This window comes from Candoia aspera, chromosome 2 (genome assembly GCF_035149785.1).
Source record: "Candoia aspera isolate rCanAsp1 chromosome 2, rCanAsp1.hap2, whole genome shotgun sequence".
NCBI lineage: Eukaryota > Metazoa > Chordata > Lepidosauria > Squamata > Boidae > Candoia > Candoia aspera.
Genome location: NC_086154.1, coordinates 208,827,581 through 208,841,281, shown reverse-complemented (window position 1 = coordinate 208,841,281; position 13,701 = coordinate 208,827,581). Strand labels below are relative to the sequence as shown.

Below are 13,701 nucleotides of genomic sequence, written 5' to 3'. Positions count from 1 at the left end.
GGAAAAGAAAGGGAGGTAAATGTGTAAAAATGTTAAATATGAGTATAAACGTATGTGTGAAAGATGAAAGGTCCCCTGTGCAAGCACTGAGTCATGTCTGACCCTTTGGGGGGATGCTGCTTTCGCGATGTTTTCTTGGCAGACTATAGAGTTTTGGTTGCAGTATTGCTGCCTACCACTCTGCGCCACACAAGGCTGTAAACTTGTAAACTTGGGCTCTATTTTAAAAAAAATGCATTATATCCACGAGATTCATTTGGGCTGGGGAAATTGGCACTTCCTCCCCTAATGAGAGAATTAACCTTTCTTCCAGTGATGAGGTGAATCTATGTCAAAGGAAAAGGAAATTCTCTTGATACATGATAGGCGTAAGAATTCAGGATAACGTTTTCTTTCCAAACTTTCAGTTAAGCTTGGCAAGGACATTTCTATGAATGCAATATTTATAAAAACAAGGAAAACAATCATTATATAAACAAAGAAATAACTGCTACAGCAATATTAATACCAAGAAAACCTTGATTTACATGTCTTGCCACACACATTTTATATTACTCTGGTGCGTTTAATTTTTACCATTCCAGAACAAACTTCTTTTCACTTTAAATGTGCAGCCACCCACAACACAACCAGCTATTCATCACTGATGTATAAAGACACTAACTAAATTTCAGATTTTTTAAGCGTTGAAGAATTATTTTTATTTTCAGAACAATGTTGAACACTGATTTATTTAGAAAGGTTGAAACCATATTTAAAGAAACTTGGCCAGCATGATGATTTAGGTAACCTGCCTTTTCCCTTGCCTCTGTGAAAGTTTTCCTTTTTTTTTTTTGACAGTAGTAACATTTGTTATTTTAAGTACAGTAGTACAACTGTAGTAATTTTAAGAATTCTTTCCAAGCACTCCACTGTTAACAAGATTCTTACCTATGCTTTCCTCCTTACATTATAAAAAGATGGTATCTGTATTTTAAAAAAGAAACACGAAGTATAATAATGACAGAAAGTTGGGACCTAGGACTATAGTGCAAAATGGACTTAGCATTTTTGAACTGTGACATTATGTGTTAAAGCAGATCAAGCAACAGAAATAAAAATGTTCTATAGGCAATCTTCATATTAGTATTATCTATCAAAGGCAAAAGAGCTGGAGAAAAGTTTGTTGCTTCTACCTGTTCCCTCATTAATTGTTCTCCTTGAAAGGGCAAAGAATCTACAACAACTGTGAAGAGAAGACAGAGGCAGGAAGCCCCCAGGGCTAGAGGCTAGCATCTATTAGAAAGTAAAAGTTGCTTTACCTCTAAGGCTAAAATGATTTGGAAAAAAATATTTTTTGCTTTTCATTAAAGTAGCCCAACTTCCCCACTCTTAAGCAGCGTACTCTCATGGGAGCCTGGAAAGTCAGCCTGCTTTAATGAATGGCAAACAGGGGTTTTCATGAGAGGTCCAAAGTACTTCTGAATTATTTCCAAAGCATGCATAACCTTACTTACAACATCTAATTCCCACACTGCAGGATTTTATACACCTGTGGACAAGCTACAGCATATTATTTTTCAAAATATTTTTAAAATGAAAAGTATACAAACAAACTTGCTTGTTTTAATGGCAAAAAAGGGGGAGGAGCAAAGCTACTCAGGCCTTTACTCTCTGGCTATTTTACCATTACCAGATTACACACAGCCTCCTCCTCCTAAATTTAGATTGTGGTAATGTTGACAAAAAAAATGCTTTAGCTTTCTAATTAACATCAGAAGTTGACCTTATCAGATAACACTTTTCAAACTTTACTTATTGCAAGATCTCTGCACATGATTAGTAGTGACAATCTGATGGTAGCAATAGGAGTCTCCCCAACTGATTAAGCAATGAAAGGCAATCCTTTGATATGGAATCCCATCTCAAATTTACCTGTACAATTTCTCTCTTCCATATCAAGTGCAAATCCATTATTACATCTACATTTGAAGCTTCCAATTGTGTTTCTGCATTTGCCACTTGTACACATGCCAGGAAACATTTTACATTCATTTATATCTGTAATAAGAAAACAGATGCATGCTTTATGTGGTCCAAGACGTTATTTATCAAATAGAAAAATACACCCCCTTTAAAAAAAATAACAAAGCTAAGGAATACAACTGGACAACTTGATTATAAGTAAATGATAAACGGTTTTAATGTTCCCATCCATTTGGATGCCTCATAATTAATTTGTAGATCTTTTCATCACAAAATAATTCTCCAAAAAACATGCACACCATTATGAATCTGTTATGAAACCATACTTCTTCAAAGTGGTTTATTCAGTTGGTTAATTCTTTTTGCAAGTCTACTTCCAATATCCTTTCAAACTACCCATAAAGAGAGCAGTGTGCTGGTATTCTACTAGTATGTCATCTCCAAATTCACAGCCACAAGGAGGTAGTTTATTATCCTCATGCAAGTGCTATTGCAGTCTGTGGGGTACCTTCAGGACTGTTTTGTCCAACCAGTTTCGACCCACTCAGTGCAAATATCCTGGGAGAACCTTCCAGGGATCCCTACTATTCAGAAGCACTGCATTTCTGCTGGAATACTCTTTCTCCAGATATATAATCAGGTCCCACTTTATAAGATTGTTTGAATTGGGATTGGGATTGCTGTTATCTATCCATCCATCCATCCATCCACTTTACATATTGTTTTTATGATGCTGTTATGGTTATAGGCATTTTAACTAATATTGTATCAAGGCATTTTAATATAATGTAGTGGAAAATACTGTAACTGCCAAGACTCATTTGATTGTGATGGGTAATAAATTTAATACATAAATAAATAGATAGATAGAATACTTCATATTTACAGAATGAATAATAGCAACCCCACTGTTGCCTCTTAGTATAACAGTGGATCAGTTTTTAAAAAAAAAAATTCTGTGAACTTTAATACCAGAATAATTATTAATAACCCCCATTCTTGAACATCTATTTTAGTGCATAGTAGACTCCAGATGTTTCATTTCTGCTTCATTATATGATAAGCAAACATGACATCATTGTTTGAAATTAGGCACTGTGCTTCTTTGTGGCTGGCAGTTAATAACATACCACTTAGATTAAAGAAGAAAATATATAGATTTATTTTAATGTAGGCAATCATTTGATTAAATTACTAAGCAAGTTTGTAGAAGTCATCATTAACATATACAGAAGGAATGTTTTTGTACAATAAACCATTTCTGAAAATATTGCCTAGAAAACTGCACACACTTGTCCATATAGTTACCAGGAGTCAAGCCTTAGTAAAAGGCAAAAACAGAAGAAACCAAAAATAAACAAAATCCTATGGAAAGCCAGCTGGTTTAGTGGTTAAAGCACTGGACTTGAGTGGGGAGACCCGAATTCTAATGCTGCTTTAGGCACAGAAGCCAGGGGAGTGACTTTGACCTCTCAGCTGTAGGAACAAAGCAATGGCAAACAATTTCTGAAAATGCTGCCTAGAAAAGAATAAAAAACAAAGGGATAGATTAAGGTTGCATGGCCAAGTCTTGGTTTCTGGGAGGGCCCCTTGATTATCCAGACAGTAGTCTGACAATTATGAATATGTATTACCTTCACAGAAAATTAGGCTCAAGAATTCACTTGACTGTATAAAGAAACAGCATCGTAATTATGGCTATATCTGATTCAAAAACCCAGAGAGAAAAATACTGAACTGAAGAAAATCTTTTTGGCTGCAATTCAATACATAAAGACTTAGAAATAAGTGCTACTGAGTGCCAGGTATAGGACTGCATAAAACTTGTATATTTCACAACTTTTGAAAGAACCTTTTGTCATCATGGATACAGTGGTAATATGTACTTTCCACACTCTCCTTTCAATTATACAATGGTAAAATTAGGCCTTACAAGGGAGGTGTATTTAGTAGTTTTCTGACATCTGTAATGAAAAACATCTGTTAGGAATGCTGTGCAGAGGAGCTGCTTAAATGTTTCTTCTCTAACCATTTTCCCAGTCAAAAGCACTTTTCTCAACTACTTCCCATATGGCGTTGGAATATGAGTTTGAGTGGAAAATATCTCTAGGAGAAAGAACTTTCATTTCTCACCAAATTTACAGTCCTTTGTAGCTGCTTCAAAAGAAGAGAAAAGAAAAAGAAAATGCTCCTTTGTTACTTGCTTGAATAATTGCATCATACAGGGTATATAATATTTCTCATTATGCTTTGGAGAAGATCTTCCAAACCCAGCAAAGAAGGGAAGAGGTTGGGCCTATGTTTATCATTACAACCATAGGTATATCTCAAATAAGGACTTCATATTTACCAAAAGTTATCTGTTAAAATTGTAGTTGGTGGATTATGAGCCCTAGGAATGGAATTTTAAAAAAATATTAATGGTTTATATGTATAAAGGTTTGTATGTATAAAGTTTAAATTAATGTAATTGTTCTTTACCTTTGTAAAATGGTCTTCCAGTTAAAATGTCCCCACGGTTGGAGAAGCCTGGTCCTCTGGGACATAACTCTTCGTATTCTTTTGTGCCTGGCTTGGGGCATTCCTCACAGTCTGAACCCCAAGCAGCACCTATAGCACAGCAACATGTGTCCATACGGAATTTTCCAGGTACAGGATGAACACAGTCATCTTCATCCCACCTCAGATAGCACTGCTCCATTCGGATATCTACGTGTGTCATTAAAAGCAGCATCACATATGAAAGTATTTCTATTTTGTTTATTTGTGCTGTGTTTTTATATGCTGTTAGCCACCTAGAGCTGCTACAGTGAGATGGGAAGTCAACCAAATCAAATAAAAAAATAATAGAAAATTGTAAATTCTGAAATGCTCACTAGGCTTTTCTCAAGTACCTTTAGTATGGGCAAAGATTGTTTAAAATATTAGGAATGAGTAAAAGAAAACCTTAGCGTTATAATGCATTATTATTATACATTGCACACATAAATTATATTCAGATGTGTCATCTAGTTTATTGCCAGCTAAAAGTAGCAGAGTATGTTAATCAGACTCTGTGTGTGTTAAGCGTGTGTGTTCATATAATGGACATATATGAAAAGTAGTATGAAAAATAAATAAAAATACTCCCATTTGTACTTAAGTCAAATAATTTATTTAATAATTTATTTATTAATTAAAGTTAATCTAAATTAAATATGAATGCAAAAGAACACAATTTCTCCCAAAACTGTGCTTGAAAGTCATGAATAAAAAATAATAAATTATAGGAGACTGTTACATTCTTCTTAAAGAAGGACGTCTCTTCTCAATATCACAAAATTTACTACACAGCAGCATATACACGGGAGGGCAGAATGATGAAAGCAGCATTGCAGGTTTGTGCTGTAAGACCTGACTATTTTGTACGTGGACTGCAATACTGCGTGCATGTAGAAAAGGAGCAGAGCTTGCAGCACAACACTACTATGATGCTTTCATCATCCTGAGAAAAGCAGGAGACTCCTGCAGATGCCTATCTTTTTGGAAGCATTATCTATTCTGAATGCATCTTTATACTGTGACAGACGGAGGAAACTCGTATGTATTATTTTGTTAATGTTGTTGTGAGACAGGCATAGCCCTGTTTTTAACTTAATTGTCACTTAGTTGTCTTACAAAATTAATTCAATATGTTTATAGCTACTTCATAAATACTGGTATCTTAACAATTACAAATATAATATGAAATTCCAAGAAGTGGGTGGAAAATACATCTGCAAATGAACGAATAAAAACAAAACAACGGCCATTGCTTTATATATATTTTTACAAAGCATTTCAGTCTTAGAAGTTTATTTGGTGGAAGTAATTTCCATTTAGTTAAGGGGCACTTCCTTTCCAATAAATATTATATATATATACTTATACATACATACATACATATATATATGTATATATGTATATGTATGTATATATATATATACAGTATGTATGTATGTATATATATATATACACACACACAGTATATGTATGTGTGTGTGTATTTTTATATATGTATATATGTATATGTATGTATATATAAATAACATTATTTTAAAAAAATTATTCTAGCACACATGTATACGTATAGTGTATTTGCTATTTCTATAAAGTTAGTTTTGTGTTCTTTTCAAAATATATATTTTTTAATACTGTATATCATTAATCTAAGATGTAACAACAGATTAAATCTACTCTATTTTTAACATATGGTCTTATTACTGTTCTGTGTTTTATATTTTGTATTCTGGTAAGGCCTAATGGCTAATCAATAAAGTATTACTACTACTACCCCTACTACTGTATTGCTTTTTTTGTTTGTTTTTGGCCACATGTCTGATTCTTGTCTTTAGCAAATCTGAATATGAAGTTAATTATGGATCTTAATCAGAAGTTAAACCTGGATACATGCACAATAGATGCAAAAAATACCTGTTCTATCCCATTTTTCTTTTGCTAGTGAAGACTTCCAAGATTCCAAGATTTGCAGATCCAGCGCATTTGGATGACAACAGAGTGGAAAATACTAACATATGCATGAGTGATAAAATCTGTGGGTCTCTTTCACTTTGTAACCTGTGTAGTGGCTTATGTAGGTAGAAAAATGCTTAAGGGAAATACTTTGAATACTCACCTAAACACACCCTGCCAGTTCCATCCAATGTCAGACCACTGGGACACTCACAGTGAAAAGAGCCTCTGCTGTTGATGCACCGCCCATTGGGACACACACCCGGGAAAACTTCACACTCATTTACATCTGATATAAAATATGCAAAACAAGTTACAATCTATTCTTATAGGCACACTATATCAGAAATAAAATATAGTGTATTTCTTACAAATAAATTACATTTTTATTTATACAGCTGTTTTTCTAAGTAAGATAATATAAGTAAATAATGTAAGTATGTACCGCAATATCTGAATAAGCTGTGAAACTTTACTTTGAATAAATAGGTGTAAAATTGCACAGTCAATACTGAATTATTTTTGAAAAATGAGAGGTGGCTGTGATGATATCAGTTGAGACTAAGGCTAGAACTTTGTTGGATTCATAGTCTTTTGTTTTCTATAGACTGTAGCTGAAATCAGGATTCAAAATGGATTCTTCATATCACTTTTGAACTGCAAAGAGTTGGGTTACAGTACATATGCTTAGGAAATATTTCTTAACCCAAAGAGTAGGTAGCTAAAGTAGTTCTTTAAAATATCAGTCATTTAGAAGACTTGCTACTCTCCTGAAAGAAGAGGTCTGCTTCTGGACTCTTGATCAAAAGGTGTAAGCTATGGACAGGGGGTCCTTTGACCAACTTTGGCTTGTGTGTCACCTGTGGCTCTTTCTGGAGCAAGAAACTCTTACAACAGTGACCCTTCCCTTTACACCTTACCATTGGACTGTTGCAACATTCTGACTTTGAAGACCACTCAGAAACTACAAGCAATACAGAAGGCAGCTGCTCATTTGCGGACAGGTGACAGTTGATTTAGCAGATTAACACCAGTTTTGTGGGTGCTGCAGGATTCCGCAGGCAATTCAAAGCCCTACATAACTTGATTCCTGGTTACTGTGGGAACTTCCTCCTCTGGATAGAACAATCCTCTACAGTCTTTTAGGGGTGCTTCAGGATCTGACCTTATAAGAAATACGGAGAGTGGGAGTCCAGAGCCAGACCTTCTCTGTTGCCACTCTAGAACTATGGAACAGCTTGCCCCAGAAGTCCAACTGACACCAATTCCACTGAGCTTTAGAAAGGTACTTAAAAATCATTCTGTTCTACTGAATGTTTGATGCTGCTTTATGCTAGTTTTTGGAGAATATCTTTACATTTATATTTATTTAACTGGCTGCTTTAATCATTTGATTTAGTTAGCTGTTCCATTATGTTGTTTTATTGTGTGCTTTAATGTTTTAACCACCCAAAGACTTGGGACAGAGCAGTATACAATTTCATCAATAAACAATCACATAAATAACTACATTTGTTGTAATGGTATTATTGCTTTAAGTTTTTTCCAACTCTTCCAAAACAAAGAGTTCTTTGTCCTGACAACAGTTAGGAGAGAAAACAGCTTTATTATTTCTAAAAGTATCCTGGAAGAAAGCAATATTGTTGACTTCCATATTATTGACAAGAAAACTTCATGGGTGTGTCTGAATAAGCCACCATGACTTCTTTAGTGAAGCAGCTGGACATAGCCAACCATGGCGGATCTCAGAAAGTTAAGCAGGATTGGATCTGGTCCATAATTAAGTGGGAGACAACCAAAAAATACCGAAGGTCTAGTCTAGACTGGAAAGTTGGAAAATATTCCCAGAAGAACCATTTCTATTCTGTTGCCAGGAAATAACTAGAACTTGAAGGAGTTGAAATCAGCTTGAGGGAAGGTCTACTATTATTCTAATATGGAGGATATTGTTCATTGGCGAATAAGTAGATTACAACAGCAATATGGATCATATAAAATGTCTTCATTTTATTTTGTGAGTGATAATACCTGTCAAATAGCTAACAAACTTACCTTCACAGGAAACACCTTTCACTCTTGCAAATCCTCTAGGGCATGCTGTATCTATAGGAAAACAATAGCAATATATGGAGAAATAAACACACAGAGACACAGACACAAACACACTTACCATGGAACAGGCTAAGTCATAGTTTTAAAAAGGGGGAAAAATGCTACTGAAGGTATTAGGGGAAAATATACTTATAGAGTGATTGTTGGAGTAGTAGAAAATAAGATTAACATTGCACATCCCACCACCCTAAATAACAAAAGGTTTATTTCACATTATATGAACTAAACATGCATTAATCATATCCAGTTCATGTCAGATTTGCATGTATTCATTCATTATTCCATTTTCCCATTTCTCACTTTTTAAAAAGAAAACTGGAAGTGTATTCAGCAATTTCCACTCATACACACTTTTTATGTAACTTTATCAAAGATTCACTTTTATGAGTATGTGTGTTTGTGCATGCATACATGTGCATATCATGGTTAGGTAGGACTTTAGATTCAAAGAGAAAAATATTTATTTATTTATTAAATGTATAAATATGTTAAATAGAAATATACAAATATTCTCTAGAGCACATGGGTGGTGCATGCAGCGGCTGTCAATAACTCCTTAAAGCAGCTGCAACTTTTTTTCAGGATCATGCAGCTCTAGCTGCTGTAAAATCCTGGAAGGATGTTTTTGATTTAAAGAATTATTGGCAAGTGCCATGTGTGTACTCATGTATACTCTGAAGCACATTTTCCCTTTGAATCCAAAATTCTGTACACACTCACATATACACACAAGCTTTGGCAGTGGTCACTAATGATCTTATCACCTCACCCATGTCATATAGTATGTAGACCTAAAGTCTTTTCTAAAAATGCTGAAAGTACATATGTGACTGCATGAAGTCCAACTGGGACTCTCTGGTATATCCATAAAACACCTGTAATGGAGAGGTTTCCTTGGCTGCCAATTGGCTCCACATATAATACATGGCTTAGGACTTGGTTACCTGTGAGACCATTTACTCCAGATAGAATCTCCCCATCCAAGGCATGTCTGCAGAATGCCTGCTGAAAGTCAGCACCTCCAGTGAGATATGGTGGGAAGGGACTTGAAGACAATCATTTCTTAGGAACACCCAAACACTAGAAATAAGACCTGCAGCCGCACCCCTGATACTTAAAAACTAAAAACTCAGCTTTTAAAAAAAGCATTTGGGACTACAGAGTGAGGGTTATTTTGATATTACTGTACTATGATGTTTTGCTGCCAAAAGTCAGAACGATTAAAGCAGCATAAAAGCACTTTAAGTAAAAATAAATAAAATATAAAAAGACTATTTGAATTTTAATTGAGAACTACATTACAATATTCAGAGAAGGATAAATAAAGGATAAGTTTTCTTCAATCTACAAAGAAGTCTAAAAATTGGAATTAGATCAATATGTTTAAAAATGTAGGCAAAATGAAGATATTCCTTTATACTCATACATACAAATAAGATCATATTGCAATAATTTTAACACAAAGTAAATTCTGTGTAGTGTACATGTTCTACTGAAGCTGAAATCTAATTATACACACACACACACACACACACAAACATTTATTTATTTGTTTGTTTGCTTAGGAGCTAAAGAACATTATGAAGTAGAAATCATACCAAATTCACAACGCTCACAAGGACTACCCCAAGCAGCTCCCAGAGTAGCACAGCATTCTGATTTCAGAGTAGCTCCATTAAGGTTCACTTCACAGCGATTATCTTGGATGTTCAGCCAGCATGTTCCCTTCAGACTATCTACAGTAATTAAAGCACAATAAGATCTTCCTAATTCTTCTATGGTAAAACATCTTCATTATAACTAAAAACAAAATAGCCACACCAGCTGATCTTGCATATAGTTACAAACTGGCTTATCAAATTTTGCTGCTATGGTACTGCTAAAAGTGAGGTGATGATTTAAACACCAAAAAACATTTGGCAAAGTACATCTAGCAGTCTTTCTTTTGAAAACTCATTTCCTCTTTAAGACATTTGCTTTTTTTTCTTCTCCAACATAGCCATACAAAAACACCTCCTCCCTCTCTCCCAACTGGAGAATACATAGTCTATGGGAGAATATAAAAAAGAATATTCACTTACTTTAATACCTTTTACATCAGGACAAGGTTTTGAACTTGTACTCTATTTTCAACATCATTAAATTAACATTTGTTCATTATGTAGTATATGCTAATATCTTAATGTAATTATGACAGCCTGAGTGGAATGAAGCAAGGGATCTCACTCTTTTGCTAAAGGCCCGATCTTCACAGCTCTTCTAAAGAATAGCAGAGTGGAGATCTGGTGGCCCACACTCTGCTGTTGTTTAGAAGAGCCATAAAGACCCGGATCTTCCCCCAGGCCTTTGCCAAGAGAGAGCGAGACCCCTTGCTTCATTCTATCCAGACTGTTGTTCATGCCGTTTTTTATATTATTTATTCCTTTTAATGGGTTTTCTTGTAATTTCTTGGGTTTTTTTAAAGAATTTTATTAAATTTCAGAAAAAGATAAGATACAGAAAAACAAAAAACTACAAAAAGAAAAAGAACTAAAAAAAGTGTGAAAACACAAGATAATCTTTTTTTTAAATAGATTACAAGAAGAAGTGACTTCCAACTTTAAACCTCAAGGATATACAGCAATTTTCCATAATCAATCCCTTACTCTATATTAAACCAAAATCACATTATTTCTATAAGTCAACCCCTTAGCGCATTGTAAAAATCACTAAATACCATTGCTCCCTCCCCTTATATTAAAAGAAAAGAAAAAGTATTAATCACCTAATCAACTCCCCCCCAAAAAATAACAATTACCCTACTCCCTTCCTACTACTATTCTATACATTCCTGTCTACTGCAATAAAGATCAAAAATAAAAGAGCATATCTTAATGGAAGTCAGAGAGAGCCTGGTTAAGATCATCCATTTCTCACACAGTAAATTATGGCACCCCCTGGGTACTTGACCAGCAAAAGTAAAAGGTAATGAGTTAAGATAACAGACAGTTCCCTAGAGAAAGTAGTGGCAGGAAAGTAAAAGTTCAGAACGGCACATTCAACATGTAGCAAAAATGCTAAAATCTTCAAACTTAGCACAAAAATACTAACAGGGAGACGATAATATACTCTCAACCCTCCTTAGTATTGGATGGAAAGCAAAATCCAAAGCTTAAAAAAAATTAAAAAAAAAATTAATCACAAAAATAATGATAAGCACCAAGAGAGATCGTTTCTCCTTAATGTAGAAAGCCTCTCTTAGGTACAAATACTTAAAAAAAAAAAATTGGGTGCTTTAGAAATAGGGTGGCTGGACTTAATGTCCCTTTAAGGCTGAAGCGTGGCTTGGAAATGGTGATGTTCCAGCCTCCCAGTGAACTCTTACCCGTCGATCGCGAACGCTGTTTATGATCTCCTGGCTGCAATTGGCCATCCGGAGGACAAATGGGTTAATTCCAAGTGTTTTCCTTGATCAGGAAAAACGCTCCTGGGCTTCAGGAGAAACCAGCCTGAGCCTGAAAAAACTGCCACGATGCCAGTTCTGCCCACAGAGCTCAAAGGCACAGCTGTTCAGTCCACCATGTCCCCACCAGAAGTCATAATTTCCAGATTTCAATTATTGTGAGTCACCCAGAGTCTTCTAGCATAGTGTTCTGGAGGCATAACTGATCAATACACCTTAATTAGAAAAATCCTAATTAAAAATTCATCCTTCTTTTGCTGACAGCAGACTATGCTTTCAGCTAGCAGAAGAAGGGTGAATTTTTAATTAGGATTTTCCCAAATTTAATAAATATATCAATAGTGAATTATAGCCTACTGTATTTTTCTCTGTGGTACATTCAGGACTCATTAAATAAAAGACAAATTCTTTTTGCAATATTATAATTGAAAACTTTTTCTGAAGTTTAATAGCATTCTCTTGAATAAAAATGAATTTTGATCAGAATATTATCAAGCAAGATATTCCTTGTATGCAGTACACTTAGCTACAGTGTATTATTTCTTGGATATTACCTTGTACTCTTCTTTTCTCTTTTAAGGACTATAGTCTAAACACAAATTAAAGAATTCATGATTTTGAAAAAAGGAGAAACCATTAGACTCACCAATACAGATGAAGCCTGTAGAGTCTAGTTTGCTGCCAGATAAACATTCACAGATGAAAGACCCAAGATTGTTCCTGCAAGCACCATTGACACAAGGACTGCTTTCACATTCATTTATATCTATAATCCAGAAGGAAACTTGTCAGACTCACTGTATGTTTCTGGAAAATACTATAATGTATGAATCTTGCCATGAATCATCTTATGCCAGAATGTCTGGAAAATGTGTTCACTGATCTAAGAAAGAGTTAAATTTATCTATAAATAAATCTATAATGCAGAGAATGTATGGCAGGCAGATAACAGGGCCTGCATAGTTTTATAAGTGCTAATTAATCAGATGCATCACATAACTTAGAAATATACAAGAATTTCAGCTGAAACAGTTTTCCAGAATAACTGCCTTGTGAAAAATCAAGAATCCATTTTAATGCAAGCAGTATGTTCCATGCAACAATATGCAATGTCCAAAACTCATTTTTATCATTTATGGCTCCATTAGGCTTTCAGATGTTTTTAAAAAACTGCAGAAACTAAATGTAACAGCATTGTGACTCCACTGACCCAGCCACATTTTGGAAAATAATATTGCAAGCATGGGAGGGCGGGGAAGGGGAATCTGTATTTTCTTTTTCACATTCTCCCCCATTTTTTCCACACTTGTTTTTAAGCAGATCTAAGTGAAGACACACCATCTGACAGTTGATATTAACTGCAGTAAGAAGTAAATAATGGAAGTTTTTAGTGACTTCATGGACACAGTTATACGATTTTATTGGCAACAATACTCATACTGTCTTTTTCCAGTATGTTTTTCTGACTTCTAAGTGGAGTCTGTCTATACCAGTCTACATGATTAAATGGTACAGTGGAGAACCTTCAGACAGGTACAGACTTGTGCTGTGACATAGGCTCAGAGTCCGTACCTAGTAACCACCATTGTACATGTCCGAAGTTCCTCCCTTAATCTATTTAAACATGTACAGTACATTACTAAGGACATGACTTCAAGATCATTCATTCCACCCCTCCCCCTTTCTTTGCT

General features: G+C 34.9%; 1 protein-coding gene across 1 annotated transcript in view; it reads right to left on the bottom strand.

Moving 5' to 3' along the window:
- FBN2 (fibrillin 2) overlaps window positions 1–13,701 on the bottom strand; it is a 147,609-nt gene that overhangs the window by 65,333 nt on the left and 68,575 nt on the right. Inside the window, exons 20-25 of the mRNA XM_063295264.1 lie at window positions 12,657–12,776; window positions 10,167–10,304; window positions 8,509–8,559; window positions 6,620–6,745; window positions 4,447–4,674; window positions 1,915–2,040 (exon numbers count right to left, since the gene is read on the bottom strand). Of these exons, the coding sequence (XP_063151334.1) occupies window positions 1,915–2,040; window positions 4,447–4,674; window positions 6,620–6,745; window positions 8,509–8,559; window positions 10,167–10,304; window positions 12,657–12,776 (789 nt within the window). The remainder of the gene's footprint in view (window positions 1–1,914; window positions 2,041–4,446; window positions 4,675–6,619; window positions 6,746–8,508; window positions 8,560–10,166; window positions 10,305–12,656; window positions 12,777–13,701) is intronic.